The sequence below is a fragment of the Plodia interpunctella genome, chromosome 19 (assembly GCF_027563975.2).
Source record: "Plodia interpunctella isolate USDA-ARS_2022_Savannah chromosome 19, ilPloInte3.2, whole genome shotgun sequence".
Classification (NCBI taxonomy): domain Eukaryota; kingdom Metazoa; phylum Arthropoda; class Insecta; order Lepidoptera; family Pyralidae; genus Plodia; species Plodia interpunctella.
In genome coordinates this window covers 1,069,293-1,095,298 of record NC_071312.1, presented here as the reverse complement: position 1 = coordinate 1,095,298, position 26,006 = coordinate 1,069,293, and the positions used below count along the sequence as shown (strand labels likewise).

Genomic DNA, 26,006 nt, shown 5'->3' with positions numbered 1-26,006 from the left:
TTTTATTCTAAAATTGTTGTCAACTACAGTCGCATTTCAAGATAGTGACAAATTTACTAAAATCACACTCAGTATTTTGTAAAGGTCAGAATTTAGAAACCGTAAACTAAAAAACAAACTCTATTTCACTGAAATGTCAGAGGTTATATTATTTGCAGTGGAAATGGCGCGAAAATTGGTCCTGTCAGTTGCGTACATTAGGGGCGATTCACACTGAATATTTCATAATTGCATTGCGCATGAAAATAGCACTGATATTTTTAGTAGTTCTGTTGTGTTATAGGTTAATGTAAGGTTTATGTTAATATATATACAGACAGAAATATCGTTTCGGATCTAAAATTATAAAATGATATTTATCTCTACGACAGTTTTATTGTATACTTACATATAATGTGAATACATATAATTAATTGATCAATGTTAGCTGTAGTCTAAACGTGTAACTTTTTATTAGTGTTGTTGCTTCCAGCCTCTATGTATATCATCCTAAATTTCATTAAAATCGGCCTAGTAATTTACCGTGAAAACATTTATAATAATAGTATAGATGTTATGTGTAGTGGTTTTGATAGTTTTAATTATGTACGTGGCATTAGGTGTTGATTAAAATTGTGGTTTTGGGCTGTAACTTGATACAATTTAAGCATATGGTTTAAATTTCAGCTTTAAAAAAACCGTGTAAAATATGTGCAAATAAAAATTATACTTACCCACATCTATATTCCGTTCCAAATTCGGGAACGCCACATCACTAGTTACACTCATACTCGACAAAATAAAATTGTAATCAAATATCAAACCACAGGTTCTGAAATTTGAGAGCGTCGAACCACATTATAAAGTTCAGCCCACCATGACCTTTCAAGCAATTATATTAGACCCTTTTGAACCTTATGACAAACCACATTTGCTTCTGCGCGACTCAGTGTGAACCCGACCTTAGTGCTTTACCCGTCCAACACAGATGCAGTCCCCGGCTACTGTTCGAAGCGGGCGGTTGGTAACTGGAAAATTCTACTTCCATTTTCAAATTCCCGCGACAACTCTGGAAAAAATCCGACTGTTCTTCCGCGATTAAAAAAAAAAGACTAGAAATAAAATTGCGTTCTGTTTGTGGTGTAATTACTGTGCATTTGGCAAGCAGTTCAGTTTATTTTTGAACGCATACCGGAGTGCAGTTTGGAAATCGTTTTGTTTTCCTCGGCTTATTTCTGAGGTGGGTTAATTTTTTTTTTTTATTGTATGAAGTTTGGGTTTGTTTGAAGTTGAGAATTAAGCTCGAAATTAATTATTTGTGGAAAGCATTAATTTGAGCATAAACACGAAAGTTTGGGTTTTGTAAGGCAATTGCAATTTAAAAATTTAATAAGCATCGATTTTGACAATTAACATTCCCTAACTATACTTATATAATGTTAAATATTATTGAAAATATGAATTATACGGTACTTGCGCAATAAATTAATACTTCTTGATTCTTAAACAGTTTTTATTTCAAATCGATTTATATTTATTGTTTTTGTATTTATCGTAATTTTATGAAAGACACTTATCAATAACATCACATTTTCTTTTGCATTTTTTCGAGATCCGCTTTAGGGATTGTTTATTATTTGATTTCTTTATTTGTTTCTGTGTGTCTAAAAACAAATAAGGTTTATAAAAAAAAACAACAAAATATTTCAAAACAGGTTTAATAAAACCGTTCTAATTTTTTCCAAACTCAAAGCCATTGAAGCACCGCGCGAATTTGTCAAATCAAGTTTCAAATGTAAAAGTAAGTTGTGTGTGTGTGTGTGATTGATAGATTCGCTGGGATTTTTTAACGGTGATTTTTCGTAAATGCAGAAACAGTGCTAAATCTTCAGAAAAACATTGGAGAACTGATCAAGTGAACTTGGATCACGTGAGAATCAGGCGCCAGTACTTCCTAATCAGGTCTTTGAATGTTTAAAAATCGTTTAAAAGGTTAGGATAATACGCCTCGTGGGTTTCGGTCGATAAATAATAAATAAATAAATATATTCTGACAAATCACACAGATTGAGCTAGCCCCAAAGTAAGTTCGAGACTTGTGTTATGGGATACTAACTCAACGATATTATATTTTATAACATATATAGATAAACATCCAAGACCCGGGTCATTCAGAAAAAGATCATTTTCCATCTTGACCCGACCGGGGATCGAACCCGGGACCTCTCGGTTCAGAGGCAAGCACTTTACCACTGCGCCACTGAGGTCGTCGATAAAAGAACCCGAAAGAAAAAAAAAACTGTTGTAAAGTTATTGATGGTACTGTCAAAATATTTCGCTGGCCCGGTAATAATAGAAAACTGTTAGTATTCTGTGATTTGTGACTTGTACAAGAGAATTTTATTTTCACGATTGCATTGGCGGCGTACCTGCGTAAGCATTATAAAATTCTTGATCAAGAATGTTATATTTGGGTTCATATATTTGTGTCTGGTATGTGAGTTTCATGATAAATAAACTATAGGTACATATAAAGCGTTGGTTTGCCGATACAGACGCCTTCAATCGAAACGTCCCACGTTCGAATTCACGTAGTCTAAAGTACGTTAATACGTTAGATTGTTATACTTTATCAAACTCATGTGTGAGTTTTGTTTCCAATATTACTCACTCATTTTAGTTTTATTCAACTTGTTTTCGGTGAAGGAAAACATCGTGAGGAAACCTGCACACTGGGTGACTGTTTAGTTCACTATTTAGTAGAAAAATCCTAATTAAGAATAGTTTAATAAAATCCGATACCAGCATTAGCATAGCACACTCGGTACAAAAAGAAAAATACTGTTATTAAGTTATTATGTAGGTTGGAATTAGATTCATAAACCGGAAGACACAGTTAGAGACATTTTATAGAGCAGAATTACTTAATTTTTATTCCATTATATACTAATTTTAGATAAATAATGTTTTTCTTGGTTTTTATTATCCGCGTAGGCAGGTGTCGCTGTATATCACTACAAAGAAGGGCATATTCATAACTTTAGATGTTCGCGGCTCTATACTCGCGTCTCGGGGCTCAACATACACTCAACAGTTAGAATTTGTTTATCGGTTAGACGTTCATTTATCGGTGTATAATGTACTATTATTCATTAATAGCAACAGATCAATTGTTCTAATCAATTTGATTCTACTAAAAAATTAGAACCCAGCTAATTTATCACACCAAAAATAATCTTCAATTTTAAAACGTAATAATCACATAATTAACTAACATTTTATTGCCCACAACAGTCTACAATTCATTACAATCCTACATGATTAACATCATCAAAGCAAGATAAATAATCTGTTATGTTAAAGAATGATACAATGTGTGTCTTTGGCTACACATGAAAAAAATAAAAATGTCTTGGAAGCCTGCCAGAGCGGTCAAAATTACTAAACGAATGACTAAACAATGCCGTCGTTAAAACTGATAATGACATGAAACTAGATGTTATGTTGGCTTTCGTATAGTCCATGTAAAAAGTGAAAACCCAAGAAGTGCAGCCCTTGATGCCTTCAAGGATGAAAGCTAATGGTTAAATTTCAGAAATGTATCTTACAACATTCAAAAATTTACATATTTGGTATTTGAACAGCTCCGTGTGGTTCTTTCCTTAGAATAGGACCACCCTGTATCCTCCCGTGGATGCCGTACAAGGCGACTAAGGGATATAAAACCTTGAAAGCTGATAGACAAGTCAAGACAATCGTGTCGACCAGATTGTGTGTATTTTTTTACGCTGTTATTTTTTATTTTGTGCCCCGGGTTTCGGGCATCACAGCCTGGAAAGTAAACGGGAACACACGAAAACGAGAGAGAGAGAGAGATACTTAATAAGTATAGTTAGCATCAATGAAAATATGTAATGTTTAACTGTATTTCTATTTTTACTTGTTTAGACTACTTTAGATTAATAGACGCGGTGGTGGTGTAATGATTAAAAGACGCCCGCCTGTGGATCGAAAGGTCCCAGGTTCCAATCCTACTCGTGTTCCATGAGTGTGTATACCAATCTGACTCATGTATAGTAGTTTTCATCGACCACCACTTGCTTCCGGTGAAGGAAAACATCGTGGGGAAACCTGCACACTGGTTGATTATTAACTTGTGTGTGAAATGGAGAAGGCAATGGCAAACCACTCCATTAATAATGCCATGAAAGTTGTTGAGTGTGTTTCATTCCACGTAATGACCACGATCCTCAGCCGTGAGGAATACGACTATGAAGGAAGACTACTTAGGTATTTTTACGAAAAAGTAATAAATTGTAATTTTGCCAATAATGTCGACGATAGGCTAGTTCCCCCTCGACCCATTAAGCTAAGCTCAATAGTTCTAAATTATTCTTGTAGTTCTTACAACCCATCATTACATAACCTTTGAGAAAAATTGAGTCAAACGGATTGTGTTTCTCAATCTTTATTATCAGTTGCTATTAAGAAAGTATGACGCGTAAAAATTAACTTTAGGATAAAATTGGGTATTACCTACATATGTGGCCGTCCAAATCAAAAGGGACCTTAAGGCGGCTAGCACTTAAGTCTTTATTGCCGTTGTTTTGTATTGGAACAACGGCAATAAAGACCTAAGTGCTAGCCGCCTTAAGGTCCCTTTTGATTTGGACGGCCACATATATTATTTTGAATATTTTTGTATTTTGTTATCCTTACATATTATAAAACAAAGTCTGTCTGTCCGCGATTAACACAAAAACTACTACGCGGATTTTCATGCTGTTTTTACCAATAGATAGAGTGATTCTTCAGGAAGGTTTAGAGGTATAATTTATTATGTTTCTAAGCGAGCGAAGCCGGGACGGGCCGCTAATGTGCAATAAAGTATTATATTTTAAAACAAAGAAACGTGACACTTCATCTATATTAATGTTTTTATTAGCAGTTATAGTTGACAATGCACACAGTTTGAGAAGCGCTGTGTTTACGTGCGCAAAGTAACGAGTTTACCGACTTCCCGACAGGTGGTCTAATGTGTTTACTTCCGCCATTTCCGCAGGTCGCAGCATACTTAGAGTAAAGAAAATGGGGTACTCCCCATTGGACGTGGGGAGATCCCCTATAGACGTGGTGTCTAAAAGATAACTGCTGCATTTTAGTGTCTAGATACTGCTGTGTTGGGACTAGGAAAGAGAAAGGTCAAATATAAATCAAATCAAATCAAATATATTGAGACAAATCACACAGATTGAGCTAGCCCCAAAGTAAGTTCGAGACTTGTGTTATGGGATACTAACTCAACGACACTATATTTTATAACAAATACATATATAGATAAACATCCAAGACCCGGGCCAATCAGAAAAAGATCATTTTCCATCATGACCCGACCGGGGATCGAACCCAGGACCTCTCGGTTCAGTGGCAAGAACTTTACCACTGCGCCACCGAGGTCATCTCATAAGATAATCTTTTATCGGAGAGAACTGTATATCATAAGCTATACAATTCTCTGCGATAAAAGATTTTGCGCGATTGTACTTACATTGATATTGCATGCGAGCGGTTTTTTTTTACAGTAAGTTTATGTAGTAATGAAAGTTTATGTAGTAAGTTTATGTAGTAATGAAACGCAAATTTTATCGAAAATATACCGCACGTTCTTTATCGCACTATTGACTTTGGCCGCAATTGGATTTTCCAAATACCTATTTCGTTAAAATCGGATCGCTAGACTTGTATTAAGTTGTATTTATGTATGTTGTTTTATGACAATATGTGTAAAAACTGCCTACTCCACAGATTTTCATTTACACTACCCACAATCCACTTTGATTAAATTTTCGCGTGATGTAACAGCGTATTTAAATATTTACGATCGCCATTTGTTTGAGTTGGAAACATAATCTTGATGTAATACTTATTGTGTGTCGAATTACGATAAGGGTGGTCCAAACAAAATCAACAAGATTTTGAAGGCTTCAAGACGGTATATTTTTTTTAAATTCATTAGAAATGTGAAAGTCAAAGTAAGGTTCATGGAGTAACAAGAGTGGAAGACCTAAAAAGAGACAGATGCATTGTGTCAGGAACAATATGAAGGCGTTGGCAGTGGAGTGGACTTTAGCAAGACAGTTAATAGAATATTGTGAAAGGATAAGACATTCTGCCACGACCCCCAATAAATGGTAATTGGTAAGGTAAACAATGATGAATCAGAGACGTGAAATATTCTGAAAATTAACTAATAGTTATATTGTTTGGATTGATGATTGACGACCTCGGTGGCGCATTGGTAATGTGCTTGCCTGTGAACCGAGAGGTCCCGGCTTCGATCCCCGGTCGGGTCATGATGGAAAATGATCTTTTTTTGATTGGCCCGGGTTTATCTATATATGTATTTGTGATAAAATATAGTATCGTTGAGTTAGTATCCCATAACACAAGTCTCGAACTTACTTTAGGGCTAGCTCAATCTGTGTGATTTGTCATAATATATATATTTATTCATTTATGTACCATGATTACGTTTGATGTTTAATGATGCAAAGACACAATAACTACCTACTAATAGTAGTAATAGTAAAGTTATATTATAAAAGCAAAAGTTTCTGTGGATGTACTTGTGCATGTTTGTTATTCTTTCAAAGTTTACTGGATGTATTATTATGAAATTTGGTACACGGGTAGAATATAACCTGGAGTCACACATAGGACACTTAATTTTTATCCCGAAATTCCAGGCAGGCGCAGCTAATAGGTTATAAATGCAAAGAAATGATAAAGTTCCATTTTCAAATTAGATTAAAAGACTGGTAATAAGGAAGGGTAAAAAGTTTATACTTCTGTTTGTGTAACTACACTTGTTTCCAAATTGATGACCGCTATGGTGAACGTCACGCAGCAACATTAGGTTAATAGGTCCATACTTTACTTTTTTGCTAATAGTAGGTAAAAATTATAACAGAACAGTATAATTTTTTATTCCGTGTATAACATTTCAAAATATGCTCAGTAAATGGAATAGACAACAACTTTTATAAGAAGTTTTTTTTTACAAAATATCCATTTAGGCCAACCTTTTATTGTCAAAAAACCCAAGACCGTGCTGTAATCCAATTGAAGACAAGAAATAGAGGGTAGAACTAGAGCTAGAATGTGTTATGTCTATTTTTATTCATCCCGGAAAAATACTTACCTACTCCCGTGGAAAATCACGCGGCTCGAGCCACGGGCAAAAACTAGTTTGAAATAAATCAGCTGTGTGCTATATTTTAAATGATATAATTAGGTAGTTGCGCTATAGAGCTATAAAATTATTAGTGATTAAACTGATCGACATTTGTCCATATGGAATTGGCAGGTACTCCGTGGAGTACCTACTAATTCATTCATGCATTCGTCACATACCCAGTTACATGAATGCAGATTAAATAAATAAATATATTAGGACAAATCACACTTGACTTGTGTTATGGGATACTATAACTCAACGATACTATATTTTATAACAAATACATACAGTATAGATAAACATTCAAGACCCGGGACAATCAGAAAAATATAATTTTCCATCATGACCCGACCGGGGATCGAACCCGGGACTTCTAGCTTCAGTGGCAAGAACTTTACCACTGCGCCACCGAGGTCGTCATTGTGATTCGAGATTGTGAATCATTGATTATAATTATATAATAAATAGTAATATAAAATATATATAGCATGTTTTCTAGTTTAATAACTAGAAAAATGCGGCGACCAAAGGTTGTGACTGAAATCGACGTGGTTATTTATATCACGTTATGTATAAAACTCATGACTCTGTTTATCCCGTATGGAATAAAGACGTGATGCTGTATCAGTTTTCAAAAAGATTTCAATATAAATAGATTGAGCTCACTTGGTACAATATCTACCAATATTCTTTATTACCACAAGAGATAAATTTGCCGATATTATACCGATGAGTTATGTCTGAAATGTAAAAAAGTATCAATCAATCAATCCATCAATCAATCAATTCATTTATTTAGATAAAATATAGGTACAAAAAGTTATTATCGAATAATTAGTTATGTGTCCCTTATACATTTTATCTCTTGCGGAGGTATGCAAAATTACATAATTAGTAGGTACTTATAAGTAGTGGTATATACCACTATTAACTTATATAAGTTCACATGTATATTCATATAGATTTTAATATATATATTCCTATTAAATCACACAGGGAGATTTATATTAAAATTATGTTTACTGTAAAATAAAAGGAATTAAAACACAACACAAAAGGTTACGACGAAAATCCTTGCAGTAGTTTTTGAGTTTATCGCGAACAGACAGACAGACGTGTCACAGGACTTGTTCTATAATATGTAAGAACAAGTATGTAAAGATACAGTAAACTGTAATAGAGTGAGTATTTCTATCTCAAGCATATTTTTGCTTATAAAAGAAATTAAAAATGTTTTAAATATAAATTATGTCATCAATACTATTATTATAAAGAGGTAAGTGTCTCTGAGTTTGTTGGAGTTTGTTAATCTCCGATTTCAAAAAATCTTTCACCATTAGAAAGGTACATTATCCAAGATTGCTATAGGCTATATTTTATCTCAAAATCTCAACATTTAGTGTAAGTATATACTTGTTTGTTGCAGACGGAGGATGGACGTCCGCCGGCCATCATGTGCCCTCGTTGTACTGCTCATACTGTGCTACACACAACTGACACAGTGAGTTACAATATAATCAAATATAGGAATATCCATTTTAGAATGAAACCTATGTATGTATCCTGTTTCGTGTACATAAATAAAAAAAAAAAAATGAATATTGTTGTATATGGAAATACAGATCTCCATAGCAATTTAAAAAAAAATAATATTTCTGTATTTGCTTCTACGTTTTATATCTTTAAACATTTTTTTCTGTATTTTTCCAAAGTTTTCTGACATGTGTTTAATTTTATTACAAAAACATGTAAAAGGCGGACTTAAAGCCTGATAGGCTTTTTCTAGCAGTCAACCAATGCGCAGAGAAAATAATGTTTTTAGGGTGATTGCAAATAAAAGAAACAAAGCAAACTGATAATACAATAAATTATCAAAATAATATATGCGTACCTATCAATATTATGGTTATCTATAATATATAACAAAAATAAACTTATGTACTTGAAAAATCGTAATTATTGTATGAATGAATGAAATTTGTCAACAACGTTTCTGTACAACAGTTCCGTTTTCATTCGAAAGTTTATAACCTAAAAATGACTTCATTTGACATCTTCCAAATGGAGGAGGTTCGCCTGTCGCTAACCGTTCTGTTGACTAAACGATGTCTGTCGAGACGGGCCCATTAGGGATACAAAAGGTATTATGGAGAAACGCCAACATTTTTTTTGTTATCTCACTATTTATATATCGAAAAACTATATTTATGAAACGTCAGAAGTAGATTGTTGCGTTGTAAAAATTCCGCGTACTTGTTGTTCTTTTACACAATAATAAAAAAAGCTAAATATTTGCATAGAACTTGCTAAAGTAATAGCCGGTAAGACGTTAAAATAACTGTGCGCATTCTAAAGAAGTCTTAACTGTAAGTAATTACTGATGACACTTATAGGTGACATATACATTATAGTCGCAGAAAGACAGCACGCAAGCTGCTTTCAATCGGTCTTTGAATCAAAATCAAATCTTTTATTCAGAAATTAGGTCTTTGTGAAAGTCTTTTGGAGAGATCTATGTCCGTCCAGCTTGGTATTTCTTGTCGCTGAGTTGTTTATGATGATGAAGTTACATGTGCACCTCCCCTACAACGTTACCTACGTACTTAGTTACTTGTCTACTTGTATAACGACGAAAAAAATTTGGTGTTTTAGAAGTAACCGTGTGTATCTGTGGTTACAAGAATAATACAATATTTATTTCAATGTTAGTGAATCATCCATGATTCAGATTATTCACTATAAATTCAATTTCTTGGCTTTGTTACCTTAGGAAATAGTTTCAGATCTCGATCTCCATGTGTTCATCCCACATCCCGATGCCAAATGGCCACAATATCTAATCGACCGGCAATTTTAACATTGGCACTGTGCACTGAGCGCTGCGACCATGTATCATTTAAATAATTTTCTATTCAAGAAGAGATGATAAATACTACGTTGACTGAGATTAAAGTGATCACGACAGTTAGTCTATATTAATATGAATTTGACGCAAAATACCACCACGTTGGAATGCAACACGAATTTTTCAGGTTTTTTTTGGATTGTATGTATATTTGTCATAGATTTTTTGTAATGTCTGAAAAATACTGAAATCTATATATTTGTGGTCAGGAAAATCAAATTATACTAAGAATAATACTCCCGTGGGATAGTCAGTTTGTAGTTCAGCTCATATATCCGACTATGCTGTTCTTTTTAAACATAAATTTTGAATTAGATTAGATTAAAGACGCTCCTTCGTCGATTCAGTGCCAATGGTATTTATCAAAGTCCAAATTTGATACATTGTTTTTTTACGCTCGAGACTCGAGTGAAAACAATTAAAACTTTTCGTATGGGTTTTGCAACTTGGTGACACTTCTTTCCCGTCGCTTTGGTAATTTCGGGAAATTCTGTGTGCTCTTCCTATATACATACATTCCCTAAAGATCCTACCAAATTTCAATTTCTAGTCCCAGTACTTTCGGCTGGGTGTTGTGCGTTGTTATATACAGGAAGGTATGTTATGGACTAGGTGATAAATTAAAATATTTATTAATAATGCCCGCGCACATTGTGTTGGCAACCTTCTTCAAAAGGCGTTAAAAGATTCATTCAGGGTCTACTACGCGCGTGTGACACCACTAGTGTTATACGGCAATAGGTTGCGGTGACCACTTTCCTTTAGGTGGGCCGAATGCCTGGTTGCTTGCTCAAATAGTCTATAACATAACTTTTTTTTTTGTTTTACATATGCAATCAGTATTTCCTTGGATGTTTATCTATATATGTATTTGTTATAAAACAAGTCTCGATCTTACTTTGGGGCTAGGTCAATCTGTGTGATTTGTCATAATATTATTAATTTATTTGACTGACTATAAGCAAATGTGTTGTGAGCATCCAGGCGTGTGATGTGCTGCTCCCGGTGGACCAGACCTTTCTCATTTACTTTAAATACTCCCAAGATTCTTGTCAAAGATATCCTGGTGTTTTCTACCTATAACATAGTAATACAATATTGATGATAATTATCTCTCCAGATGCATGAATGGCGGGAAAATAAACTTCAGGGAGAAGGAGAAACAGATCCTGGACCAGATTCTGGGTCCGGGCCGGTACGACGCCCGCATCCGGCCGTCCGGCATCAACGGAACTGGTGAGTGCGCGTCTTTCATTGTCTATGCCTAAAAATAACAACGTCATGGATATTGCTTTGATTTATATTGCTAGGATAATTTTATACAACAATATTTTGTGGTAAACATTTTAATGGATTATTATTTAAAACTAGGTTCAGTGTTCCGCGGCTCCACTCCAGCGGGAATTGCGGGGATTGTGTTCTAATTAATAAATATTCAAATATTGTTTTTTTTTTTTTGATAGGGTTTTATTTTGAAATCAGACTTGTTTCAGAGATAAACATCGTCCAAAATATATATAATATAATAATTAATTAATTGATATAGCAGTATGTATCGATACTTATATTCGTAAGGTCGTTAACGCAAACAAATAATGCACGGTTAGAATTTCAAACGGCAAACGGACAATTGTTAATGAATTCTACGTTGTCGTCTGTATTTAATGTAATGTAGACGGGTTATTTTTGATCAACATTCTATTGGCAGTTTGGCAGCGGTTAAATTCTCAAAAGTACTAATTATCTAGTGAACGCGATGTTTTTACCTAATTTCTAAGTTGTATTTTCGTCTTTTAATAGAACCCATTGAAATGTAAAAACAAGTCAAAATCACGCCTTGCCAACTAAACGCACAAAAATAGTAGCTCGTTCAAACCGTCTCGAAATTACGCCGTGTAATGTAACTGAACGCAAATTAAATTAATGGAACAAAGATTTTTCACATCATCGTGATACAAAAATAGAATCATAAATCACGCTGTTTTTACTCATTGAAAGGAAGGAAAAACCTTCTTGGTTACGTCACAAGTGCCCATCTATCATTAAGAGAGAGAATTGTACCAAGAGAATTCACCAAAGTGCTAAAGAATCTCTCTGAAGTAGGTACACAAAAAGATTTATAAAAAGTTACAAGATTTCGGATAATAAAACACAAGAGCAGAGAGCAGCGTCTTGTTTCTTTCAGGCAAGATATTCAGGTAATTCCTTTTTTTTTTAATAAGAGTGGACGTGTTAATAATCTGTGATATAGCACTTTATTTATCGCCAATAGAAGTTATAAACTAAGTATTTTCTATTCGAATAGGTGGATCTGTCTCATAATCAGATACACCAATTTTAATCTAGGGATTTTATATAAATTCATTATTTTTTATTCTTTTTAATTTGTCTTGTCGTCAATGACAGTCAAATATTTTGATATAAAAATTAACTACCTTCCTACTTTGTGATTTTCCCGAAAATGGTAAAAATTTGTAATTTAGTCACGTAATCATTGCAATTTGAATTTGAATAATAATTGTAAGGAATTACATCAACTTCCTTTAGTCCTTACGAAAATGTCCAATCATTATAAAAAAGATTCAAGAAACATTTTTTTTACATAAAATAAGAACGAAAAGCTTTGTTTGCTTTATTATTTTATGCAAAAAAGATTTCAGGCGCATTTTTTTATGATAAATTTAATTCAACATCCAAATAAACTTTCAGTTTTTGAATTACTTTCTCTGAATTCCATTTTAAAATATTTTGTAATATTAAAAAAAATATATAATACCAACTGTGGTGTGTTATTAGTGTTTTAGTTGTAGGCTTACTGTGGCATAATTTCTCACATTGCCCTAAAGCAGTCTTAATAAGTGTTCCCATACAATACCTTCAGTATTTCCTTGGTTGGACTATCAATCATCAGTCATTTGTATTGGAGCTTGACATGTATCCATATGTCAGGGGTTGTTTGCTAACAATTAACGTTTATGACTCTATCAATAATGTCCAGTTTTCAATAGGTTCTTTTAATAGCTACATACTTTTAAGAATATAATTTGTTACACTTACTTTATATTTATATGTAGATTTTGTGGATAAAAATAGATATATCTATGTTACATGTTACTATCTAATCTAAAAACATATTTATTAAGTAGTTAATATATTTTGATTTAACTAAGTATTTATTCATGGGTAATTTTACGACAATTATTTCCGATCTAAATCTTAGTAGGTTATTTTTGGGCATAGATTTATGATAGGTTTACGTAAATATATTTATATATAAGCCTTTCATTTCTTTTTGATTATCTTTTATTTATCTTTTTGATGTTTTTTTTATGTTTATTTTAATACAATAAACGAAATATTCAACCAAAAGTTTATTGTGTTACTTTTACGATTAACAGACTGGTAAAAGTGCGAATCGGTTTATTTTTAGTTTTTTTTATTATATCACGTTAAATTACTAGGGGGTCAATGACACCATCATAAAATATTTACGTGCAAAGTTATTCGTACTTATAGGGATTTTGCATTTTTACCAGATGGGCCGGCAATAGTGAACATTAACATGTTTGTCCGGAATATCATGACGATTAGCGACATTAAAATGGTTAGTAATTTAGGCCTAACCTTGAATTTTTCATAGCTTAGTCCGCCATTTTGAATTATATTGTCAAATTTTGGCGGCGTTTTGAGTGTGTATTTCAGCTTTACCATGAGTTAAATAGAAAAGTTTCAAATTAAAACATTACCTTGTATATCTCATTAATATTTGATAGTCTATCAGGGGAAATGTTATAAAAACACAAATAAAACTCATGGCAAAGATCCTGTAGGTTTTTTTGTGTGAATTCTAAGTGTATTTTGTACTGCCTGAGCGTGATTTTTAAAGTGTTCATATTGAGACTTTCAAGAAAACCATAATTATTTAAACATTTAAGAGTGTATTTTTTAATGTTTAGTATTTTAACTTTTACCATTGTCTTGAAAGTCGAAAGTCTGGTGGATAAGCGCCGTTTCTGAAGTAAAAATCGACTTTCTAATTATCTATCTATATATTATAAAATGTAATGTATTTTCATCTTCAATTCCATACAAGTCATTAATTATATTTTCCCTTATTGATTTTCTTATGATATTTTAGCAAAAACTATAAAATTGTAACAATTCTACTACATAGGCAAAAGAAACACATTTAAAACTCCTTTCACCACACAACGCAAATATATTGGTTTGCATAGTGCCCACATAGTGCCTGACGTGAAAAATTAAAATTCAACTTAATATTTATGGTACCTTTACACACAATAAACTTCCCTACACCCATCAACTTTGTTGGAAACTTTCTTCGTTATTACATCCATTTTTTTTGTTTCCCTGAACATTTTAATGGTTTACAACTCTTTGCTGGAGTTAGTCAGCAAAAATGTATTGCTGCTGTTAAAAAAATCGATAATAGGATAGTGACACGCGATAGGCACTGTCTGCCGTGACTTACAATTAATAAATTTATTAATACATGTGCTGTTATATTTTTATTTTGTGAAGGCTGATCGATAGTTTTAACCTAACCTTAAACTACCTTAGTGTTTAATAAGTATATAGTTGATAATAATTAACATTGAAAAAACAAATAAACTTAAGTAAGTACCTAAATATAACGCATTGGCGAAATTTGTCAGATGATAAATCTAAACAAATAAGTATAAAAATTTTTTTTTTAAATGCAAACTAAACGCGACAGTTTCCTGTCGGCCATGTTTTCCAATGCGGCGTAAAATGCTAATTTCCGTTGGGCGCCGAGCCTCATTTGCCGGATTTCAGAGCTCCTATCCTACGAAGGTTTGCGAGCTTAAACTTGAGTCTTTTGTTAATACGTAAGAAGCGAGTGGCTATTCACACACGCAACTACCGACTTAATTTTTTTATCAAATGGTTGTATTTGAATGCTCACACCAACAAATGTACATAGTATATCTTAAGTTTTTTTTCTCTGTAAGTGAAATGTAAATTTCTTTGAGAAAATAAAGTTCTTTAACCATAAACTGCCCAGACAGACAAAATATTACTCATTCAATAAGAACCCAAGAAAAAACGCAAATTATTTTTCTTGTCGTGTTGGCTAATTAAACGCTTCTTTTCAAGTTAAACACGTTCAAGTTAATTCTAGCTCAAGTCAATCTAAATCAATTTAATAATCGTAAAACTATTATAGATTTAAATCTATATAGTTATCATTGCTTAAGCAATGATAACTCCTTCCCCCATAACAGCCAATTTTCTTTCCCTTAAAAAAAGGCTTTGTTTTTCTAAAGTGAAATTCGAGAACTTTAGTACAAGCTCCAGACAGATTAAAAAGGCACGGAGCACTTTTCTGTTCGAAAACTTCATTTCCAATTAAACCCAACTAAAAAACAAAACTAAACAGAAAAGAAAAACAGACTTCCTTGATATTCGACATAATTTCGTGTTCCAAATCTTTACACTAACACAAATTCTCGTAAACAAGCTGCTCAGGATTTTTCCATTTTCCAAACCCAATTTTCCTTATTTTCCTTATAGTTTAGTCGTTCAAATTCCAACAACATTCATCATTAAAACATAAACACATACTAAAGTTTTCAGGTTCCGAAGGTGAGTCAATGACGATAATTGTTTTCCAAAAACAAAATTTTGTTGTATTAGGGATTATAGTTCCATTTGTTTTAGTGATTAAAATATATATTTTGCTTGATACTTAGATGGGCCAGCGGTTGTGAACGTCAATATATTTGTCAGAAGTATATCAAAGATCGATGACGTCACGATGGTAAGTCGAGGAATATGCGCGCACGCGACGAATTAGACTAAGACAGTTTTAATTTTAATATCGCGGTCAACAAGTCAAATGAATGGGCAAATTCCTCCTGATTGTCTAAAGGAGAGATTTACCCAACTATATGTATCGTTATTATTATAATATTTTTATTCCTTCACTCTAAAATACCGTTTGGTGTTGACGACCAAAATCGTTTTTAAGCGCGGAATTGCAGTCTACGCCTAACGGACGCCGCGACTCGAACACGTTCCTTTAACTTTTGTAAGATATATTTATAATTTCTTTTTTAGAGTGGCTGATTGTCCTTATGATTTTGTGTGGGAGATTAGCTTACTATAATGATATGGACTGGGGAACTTTTATTTTTATCCTTTCCAAATCGTTATTATGGCATTCAACATCAAATTCATCAACTTACATCCATGTTTTTCTCTTCCTTACTGCTGTGCTCAATTCTAAGATCATGTACCAACACTATATCAGATCGATGTGTATGAGTCAGTTAATGTTGAAATTGTTTTTTGTCATGAAGGCGACGCGCCAACGTTAGTTCGCGTCAACCTGTATCTACGATCCATCAGCAAAATAGATGATTACAAAATGGTGAGTGGTTTCACACTAACGGAATTGCGGCCAAAATGACACTTTTATTATAAAACAAAGTTTGATCTTTTAGAAGAAAAAGTAAAACGACCGAAACACGAAAAAAAAAAAAGCAACTTTGTTTATAATAAAATTGGACATTAACTAACAAATGGATATATGGCAATTAAATGCACTTTACTAAATCTCAAGCTGACGTGTATTTGGATATGTGTTTGTGTTTTTTTTTAAATTCCTTTTTTTCAATTTTGTTTTTTTTTTTTCCGTTTGTTAAGTCGATAGGTTGTGCATAATTATTTGAGTGTTCATTTTTCACCTTAGTTAAATGTGGAAATGTAAAGATAATGTTGCAATCCTGAATTATTTATTTTTAGTTTAAATATGGTGGTGCGGTGCCGCGCACTCCATTTTGAAGATTTTATATAATTCAATTTTAAAACAGGTTATAAATAAATCTGGGTAAACGAAAATTATAATAACTACCTACTCTTTATGTATGTAAGTACTTGTTTACGATATAATATTTAAGTAATTTTGAAATGTAGGTATTTAACTTTACGTAAACATTTATACAATGAAAAGAACCTTTATCTTTATTATATCATTCATTATTTTCTTATTTATTTTTTATTTTTTTAATACATAAAATATACAACTAAACATTTAAAAACATAAAATATTATTGTTAATTTTATTTCTTATGTTTATACTGAATAAGGTCCTGTAAAAACACGATACTGATGGATTATTTATTGGCACAGTACATAGCAAGCACAAAATTCTAAAATACGATCGCTTCGTCTGCGCACATTGGTAACAATTGGATCAGCAAAATTGATACTTGTAGCACGTCGAGACTACACTGTAATATACAAATTACAAGTATTAAAATAAGTCCACGCTTCTATTTAAGGCACAGAATAACTAATTAGGGTAGAAAGCCACATGGGTACCGCGGCCCGCACCGACACATCGACTCATGATTACATTACTTTCTTCCTTTTCGTTTTTCCAATCATGCTTTGTTTACTGCCATGCAATTATGATGAGGATATTAAAAACTATTTTGGTCGTGTACGTTGACTGTAATTAATTGTTACTTTGTCTTGTTCATGTGAATTTGTGTTGTGTAATGTATCGGGATCGACTCGGCTTGGTGCTTCCGATCGGTGGCTGTCCACCCGACGCAATATGTCCACTGAACCTGCCCCGACGTCTCCTAGACGTCACGTAGCTATAGACTGGCTCTGTGCCTGCATGAAGGTAAAAAATAAAAGCATTCCACAGACGAATGATGGAACGGTGAGTCGGTTTGGTCGCTTCGCTTCAATGCTAGTTGCAAGCATGTTGCATAGAAGAATTTCACTCGAAGTTAACTTTTGGATGGTTTTAATGGACTGTAGGTATAACAATGAATTCCGCGCAGGCCCTCGTTTTGGAGGTCTGCCAAATTCGTTCATTCATTATGGATGTTATTATAGGGTCCGCATCGATCAACGTCAATGTTATCACGATCATGTCTTGTCCCTATGAAAGCATTATTATTATCACAGTAAATATACACCAAAAGCTAACATCGAGCGCGCATGCGTCCATCGGGATTCTGCATAACTGTTTACGATAATTCATTTGACTTGCTAATGTCGAGGGATCATCGCTATTTATTGTCAAATTAATTATTGAACCTTCGACACCCTTTAGGCGATATTTTAACAATACGATTAAGAATTTGTGTCAATACGCCTCTAACGGTATTCCAAATGAATTTCGCAGTTTGATAAATTGGCACAAATATTGGCAGCGTTTTAATTCACATGGCAATATATTGGCACAAATATATCACGAGTATCGGCTTTGTGGCAAATAATAAATAACCGTATTTCACTACCTAGTCGATTTGATAATTATTGATATTTTCACAATGACAATACATCAAAAAGTTATTGTGCGTGAAACTATCAAATCAAGTCGTGATTACGGCTTATAGATGGTAACACCAGCCTAGAACAAAAGCTTCTTAATGAAATAAATAAATAATAGGCAATAATAAATAAAGCTTTAGTCATTTGCACAATAAATATTGCCGCAAAATATATGACATAGAAGTCACCATCTTAAAAGAGAAACATAATTCATTAAATTAATGTAGTTTTAATAAAGGTAATATTGTGATATGGTCAAAGTAGTGTTACATTTTTGACTGGTTGCATTTTGCGTTAGAATTTCGTTGTTTTAAGCATGATTCATTCGTAATTTAAGAATAATTATAACATAACTAAAATGGAATCACGGAAGGAAACATTGCGGATAAAATATACGTAAGTACCACCTATTGAGACATATTTATTTTCTATAACATTACAATGTAATGTTCTCGTATTTGTGACATATACACCATTTTCTGCGGTGATACGTAGGTATAATAATAATCTTAACCAAAATGCAGCTAGCACTTTTTCTAAACCAAAAACAACCTTAACAATACGTGATATATATATTTTTAATAACAATAAAATATAACGTAAACTGTGATAAATGAACTGTAAATATTCAATCTGTATTTTAAACAATTATAAGTAGACAAAATAATACTTATCTGATTATAGGCCAGTCATATTCAAGACAATAATTACTGATATAACAAAACTGATATTTTAAATATGTTATTATACCTGTTATATATATGTGTATAATTTATATAGTTATACTTTTAGCGACATTGGAATTTTTGTCGATTCTATCCTATACCGTGTAACTAATAGTATAACTTGAGACTAACCTTTCTTTCGATATGATTGGCCTTATTGTAAGTAATTCTAATTGTAATAATGTTTGACTATATCACAATATGGTACGTGGTTCTCATACTGTACGCTGTAATGTTCTGCACGTTTTCAGGAATATTCTGTGCAGCTGACGTTCCGAGAACAATGGTTAGACGAGAGACTGAAATTCAACAACTTAGGAGGTAAATTTATTTAAAACTAGCTGGGCATCGTTCCCGTGGGAATTTAGGTACCCTATGTGTCTATAGTCTGGAATAACTTCCAGGTTATATTCTATACCGTGTACCAAATTTCATAACAATCTTTTCAGTAGATTTTGCGTGAAAGAGTAACAATATAGCATTTATAATTTTAGTAGAATTTACCTTTTTTTACACGTAATTAATTACATACAAGTTTTTTACAAAAATATCATTTTTGCTACAAGCTTATTTTTATTATCGTCAGAGAGATTCTTGTTGGTGAAACCGTTGGTGAGTTCCCTCGCTGGGAGCCGAACCTCGGTGCGCCATTAGGTCATGCTTAAAATGAAAGCGACGTGGAACAATTGAACATCGGAACAGGTGCGGAATTTAGCTTGTAAATTGGTGGAAGACAAAATCATGACATATGTAATCCATCACATAAATAGAAAAATCTTACCTAATTCAAACTAAAATCACAATCAAAAGACTGGTAATTAACACACATAGGTACATCCTATAAATCAAAGATATTTACCGACTTCCTTGACACTTAAAATCGTGAAACAACAAAGTCTAAGGCACGTTAGGCATGTGTTACCTTCTGGTTGAATGGAAGTCGGTGCCAAGCTAAACTCCATAGAACACGGCCTATCCCAACTAATATTATAAATGCGAATTTAAGTGTTCCTCTTAACGCTTTATCTATTCAACAAATCCTCTTAAAACTTTTCATAATTAAGAGTACGCAGACGGACATACGCTACGTTTAATTCCAGGAAGTACATTTCCCATTAGAAGTTCACGCGGACGAAGCCCCGGGGCTCAGCTAGTCACATATAAAGCGAAAAATAGACGTTATAAAAATGCAGTGAGATCGTCGTTTCCATATTTATCCCTCACTTGTCGACATGTGGGTCGAAGCTAATGAAAGGTTCAGTTATACAAGACAAAGCTTTTAGGATCCTCTGTTACACACCTGTATATACTTAATAGGTAGTACATACATACATATACCTATATACATAATAACTAATTTAGCAATAGTATTCTATACCAAACCTTTTAATAACATTTGCTAACTTAACTCATATCTCACGCGAGTTCGACTTTTTCATCGAATTAAATTAAATATTAAAAAATGAATTAAATTTTAAATTCTGTGACGTGTGTAACAAACAATACAGATAACACAAACTTTTAACCCGCACTATTTGACTGTTCGATTTGATGGAATCTCAAAGAAATTTTGAAGCAGATATTTCAACCGATTGATCTGATATTGTGCATACACTTTTAGTTACAAGAAGACCTTTATTTGAAAAAAAAAAACAATTAATTTGAAAATTTAAACTAAATTATAAATTAATAATACTTTTAGTATGGACGACAATGCATTATAATATGCTCGGACAAATGGGGAACGCAGGATCGGTTCCCGACGAGCGTACTCCACAACGGTATTGCCACAGACAAGACATTTTTATCACGCATGAATGCAATACACGATCATTTTGACACCAATGAACGCTTGTGACAAAAGTGACATTTAAAAAAAAAATGGAATTTTTAAATATTTCTTTTTCCCCAGGTCGTTTAAAATACTTGACCCTGACGGAAGCTAACAGAGTATGGATGCCGGACTTGTTTTTCTCCAATGAGAAGGAGGGCCACTTCCACAACATCATCATGCCAAATGTCTACATCCGAATCTTCCCGAACGGCAACGTGCTGTACAGCATTCGGATCTCATTGACGCTGTCCTGTCCGATGAACCTCAAGCTTTATCCCTTAGATAAACAAACGTGCTCATTGAGAATGGCCAGCTGTGAGTATTGTTTGATCTACCCAACAGCAAACGTGTGTGTGCATCGAGTGAGCACCCTCTAATTTTAAAAATATAATATTAACCCGTCTTGGCGCAAATGTCCTTTTCTCACAATGTCCTTTTCTCAAAATGTTCTTATCTCATAATATCCTTTTCTCATCTCATAATATCAAAATGTTCTTTTAATAATAAAAAAAATTGTTTTAATCAGTCGTTTATCTAAATTATCATCAAAAACACACAAGGTCATTTTGAGAAAAGGACATTATGAGAAAAGGACATTTCGATAAAAGGATATTATGAGAAATGACATGTGAGAAAAGGACATTTTGCGCCAAGACCAATTAGTATGCGCCAAGACGTATCCACCAATTAGAAAAAAGTCTGAAAAAAATTGTAAAACCAATCTTAGAATTTGTCAAACAATCAGAACGGAGATAAATAGTTAAATGTACCTATGCTCACTCAGTCCTCCTCACAGAGGGCCAGCAAGATCTTGGTGTTACAAAAGTTTGCGAGTGTCCCAGATTTAGTAAAAACTCTCTAGAGCCAAAGTTTATTAATTATTAATTATCAAGAGCCATAATTCAAAATTTACAAATGGTTCCTTGTGCTCACTCAATCTTCAAGCTGCAAACAGTAATGTGGCCTGATGCGTGACCCCAGCGGATAAACATAAATACGCGCGTTGCCTACTTTGTGTCCTAGGGTCTTATCCCACAGTACCCTATAATTACACTGCCTCTCTCACCCTTCAAATCTGCATACACAATGCAATCTATTTCAGCCGCTAAAAAGCAGTACAGTTTGACCTTTTTAGCAAAGTCTACCTCTGGTATTGTCTTTAATAAAAGTAGCTTTAATGTGAGTCGAAGCCAACGTTATTAGGCACAATTTATGCTAATGGTTATTGTTGAAATGGGGGGTTAACTCGTTTAACAGCGCGTGTAACGCGTTGAGCTCGTTTCGTTACAAGTTTAACACAACCATTGTGTTTATTGTTCATGACCTCTTGCAAAGGTTGTCATATGGCAATTTTTTTCCTAGGGCTAAGGTCGTAACTGATTTTAACAATTGTATGATGTTATGGTACTTTGAGAAGTAATTTAGGTAAGAAATAGGCGTGGTAGATACTATAATAAATTCAAAGAAATTAGAAACAGATGAATAAATACCTCTCGTTAATAACTGAAGGAGATGGAAATAGATGTCACAATTCGTTAGCGGAGACAACAGCATTTATTTTAGCTTCGTTTGTTTAGGAAACTGTTTGTTTTTGCCGCTAAAGTAAACATAGTCGCCCTATATTGGAACACGTCCTTGGATGAAACGGGTCATGCAGGAGGCAGAAGTTTTACGCTGCTATTTATAAAACGTGCTATATTTTAGCGATTGCTTCGTTCGGGAGCAGAAAAGCTCATTTTTCTGGGTGAGAGATCATTTTAAATTTTAAAATGAAATTAATACCGATACGAATAAGTGAAGAATGATGCCTAAGACGAAAGCCGATCACAATTAAGGAACAGCTGGGAAATTATGTTGATAACTTCAGCTGGATTGCAATTGAACCTCGATCCTTTCTGGCATTTTTTTGCGCTATGGTAACAAGTTTCTCTCTTGAAACATGTTTTGACCACGACAACGTTTGCGATTTAGTTTAGATCCAAGAATCTGTAAAACTATTTAAAACTATGTAAAAAAATACCAGCACTTCGAAATTCAGCTGCGATCCAGTTGACGTAATTAGCGCGGTTGCGGGCCAGGCAAAGAAGATTAACGACATGAATAGACTCACAAACAACTACAGCTACCTAACCTGAACGCATCCACACGGCACTGATTATTACGATAGTCGTATGCTAGAATATCAAGTCGTATTTATTTATCAAGACAAAATTTAAAAGGTATATTTCAATCGATTTAGCGCAATATTTCCCGGCTATATAAGTTCGTATTCAAATGATTAAACTTGCTATATTATAGATGGCTGGACGACTGATGACCTGGTGTTCCTGTGGAAGGAAGGGGACCCGGTGCAGGTGGTGAAGAACCTCCACCTTCCTCGTTTCACACTGGAGAAGTTCCTCACAGACTATTGTAACAGCAAAACGAATACAGGTGAGTTTCATGACCTCTGTTGCGCAGTGGTTACAGCTATCTAACCCTGGCTTCGATTCCTAGCGTAGGCCGTTGAGTATTGCCATTTATAAATTATTTTAATACATTTTCTCAACATTCAGAGTAACATAGCCCATTTAGAACATCACTAATGTCGCATAAATTCGTAAGAAGTAGGAAAAAATTACAAGTAAATCATTTTCAGTTAATAAAAAATAAATACTTTTTCGTCAAAAAGGACAAAGTTGAAGTGCTCTTAATAACTATTCTTTTATAACTCCAGACTTTATTTATAATTTAAAATGAAAGTTCAGCAGAACTTTAAAAGTTTATTGTTGTTACAAAAGTAACCCCACATTTTTAAAAATGTGACAACATTGATAAACAAATAAGTAGAACTAAGGAAAAACTAATGAAAATTCAAGAACAAAATAAAAGTAACCTGAGTGATATCGGGAAATAAAATTTAGATCGATAATAATGCATTTAAAAAATAACATCAATCCAATTCGAAAAATCTGTCTGTTACGTTTTCGCAGCTAAAATTTATACGGATAAAGGTAGTTATTAATAAAAATTCAAATATTTAACTCTATCGAAGCGTCGTATTAGGTCTTCGCAAACGAATCAACAAGCTAAGTAATAAGCTTACAAATTGTATTGCAGGTGAATACAGCTGTCTGAAAGTGGACCTGCTGTTCAAGCGCGAGTTCAGTTACTACCTGATCCAGATCTACATCCCGTGCTGCATGCTGGTCATCGTGTCCTGGGTCTCCTTCTGGTTAGACCAGGGCGCCGTGCCTGCGAGAGTCTCACTAGGTATGATATATTTTGTTACTTCATCATATTCTTATCTTCATTTAAATTTCAAAACTAAACATGTTTGGTATAACATAGTTATTCTTTACATCATTATCAGCTCCCCTGATTTAATTTAGGATTAATAAAATAACCACCTGGAAGAAGAAATAATTTGCCTAAGGTGTTGCTAATTGTAAATTCAAATATCTTTAAGTTCTCGTTCACATCATTATATATTATACCCCTTTATTATATTTATAAATGATTATCCCTTCAACACTACATAATGTCTGAAGTGGCTTTTTCTTAAACACTTTAAGGCATGTTTCTGAAAACCTAATTAAATCTATCTAAGATAAGAAAGACTCCCCAAAACAACGCCCTGGTGAATAAAATTCCACAACCCAAAACAATGCAAATTTTGGCACAAATAAAGCAACATCTCCATAAATTGCAGGAGTAACAACTCTCCTGACAATGGCGACTCAATCGTCAGGCATCAACGCTAGCTTACCACCAGTATCATATACCAAAGCCATCGACGTCTGGACGGGGGTCTGTTTAACCTTCGTGTTCGGGGCGCTACTGGAATTCGCTCTGGTGAACTACGCGTCAAGGTCTGACATGCATAGGGAGATGATGAAGAAGACGAAGCGGGAGATGGAGACGGCGGCGAGTATGGACGCCGCGTCTGATCTCCTGGATACTGACAGCAACGCGACGTTTGCTATGGTGAGCTCGCATTTGATTCGTTTTTGTAGATGATATTATCTATATGCCCATTCAATAAAAATAATAACGGTATAATTAAAACGTCCTATTAACAAAATGAAATGAAAACGTAGGAAACAAAAATCCGTGGTCTCGCCATTCTCTCCATGGCGGCAAAAGGTTGATGTTGTCATAGAAGTACGTGCCAATAGTTCGACAACTAAGGATGCCGGAGACCGTGTAAAATGGAGAAGAAAAAGTAGGTAAACGAACTGGGCTCCATATTGCGGCTTATCTGAAAAACGCTAAGATGAGGTATTCTCATTACTTCAGGTATTTCCAGGTGGCCTCATATGACGTTCGTGGCGTGTGTTTCCGTCCTATAATAGGACCACTCCAAATCCTCTAGAGTATGTCGTATGAGGCGATTAAGGGACACATAGAAGGGTTTAGGCGATTAAGGCTCAAGAAGGGTTGTCATCAGTCAGCATGGCCGAATCTTAGGGTTTATTTTTTACGCTGGCCCCGGGCTTCGCTGCGTCACGGATTTAGCTAGGAACACGCAAAGATTTAGAGCTAAAATACCTAGGGTTAGTAATAACCCTATTACAAAACCCGTTTACAACCGGTACCATCCGCCCTGACTGGTCTACAACCGCAGAAACCGCTGGTTCGCGACGGCATGCTGGACTCGAAGATGAGGCAGTGCGAGGTGCGCATGTCTCCTCCCAGGAAGAACTGCTGCCGAATATGGATGTCCAAGTTCCCGACCAGGTCCAAGAGGATAGACGTCATCTCCAGGATTACATTCCCGCTGGTCTTCGCTATATTTAATTTGGCTTACTGGTGAGCACTTGTTCAATTCAAACAAACAGCCGACTTTGCTCGCGTACAACTATAATAAATTATACACCTTATCGCACTTTTCTGTCATTGGTGAAAGCCGTACACAAATCCGTCCCGTAGTTTTTGAGTTTAATTCCCTCTATTAATCGAATGGTCTTTTTTATAATATGTAGACTTTTACTAACAAATGGAGATAGT

At 34.1% G+C, this 26,006-nt stretch overlaps 1 protein-coding gene across 12 annotated transcripts in view; it reads left to right on the top strand.

Moving 5' to 3' along the window:
- Positions 1 to 963: 963 nt before the first annotated feature.
- The window catches only part of GluClalpha (Glutamate-gated chloride channel subunit alpha), a 28,423-nt gene continuing 3,380 nt past the window's right edge, over positions 964 to 26,006 (top strand). The window contains exons 1-10 of one of the 12 annotated variants that reach the window (XM_064436591.1): positions 964 to 1,219; positions 8,643 to 8,717; positions 11,242 to 11,357; positions 16,466 to 16,536; positions 19,435 to 19,504; positions 21,096 to 21,332; positions 23,316 to 23,450; positions 24,117 to 24,269; positions 24,709 to 24,983; positions 25,660 to 25,812. In XM_064436591.1, the coding sequence (XP_064292661.1) occupies positions 8,650 to 8,717; positions 11,242 to 11,357; positions 16,466 to 16,536; positions 19,435 to 19,504; positions 21,096 to 21,332; positions 23,316 to 23,450; positions 24,117 to 24,269; positions 24,709 to 24,983; positions 25,660 to 25,812 (1,278 nt within the window). In that variant the 5' untranslated portion in view covers positions 964 to 1,219; positions 8,643 to 8,649. Of the gene's footprint in view, positions 1,220 to 8,642; positions 8,718 to 11,241; positions 11,358 to 11,383; positions 12,320 to 13,657; positions 13,726 to 15,856; positions 15,925 to 16,465; positions 16,537 to 19,434; positions 19,505 to 21,095; positions 21,333 to 23,315; positions 23,451 to 24,116; positions 24,270 to 24,708; positions 24,984 to 25,623; positions 25,813 to 26,006 lie in introns of those variants that run through there. The other 11 variants (XM_053759949.2, XM_053759944.2, XM_053759952.2 and 8 more) reach the window with 11 other exon arrangements.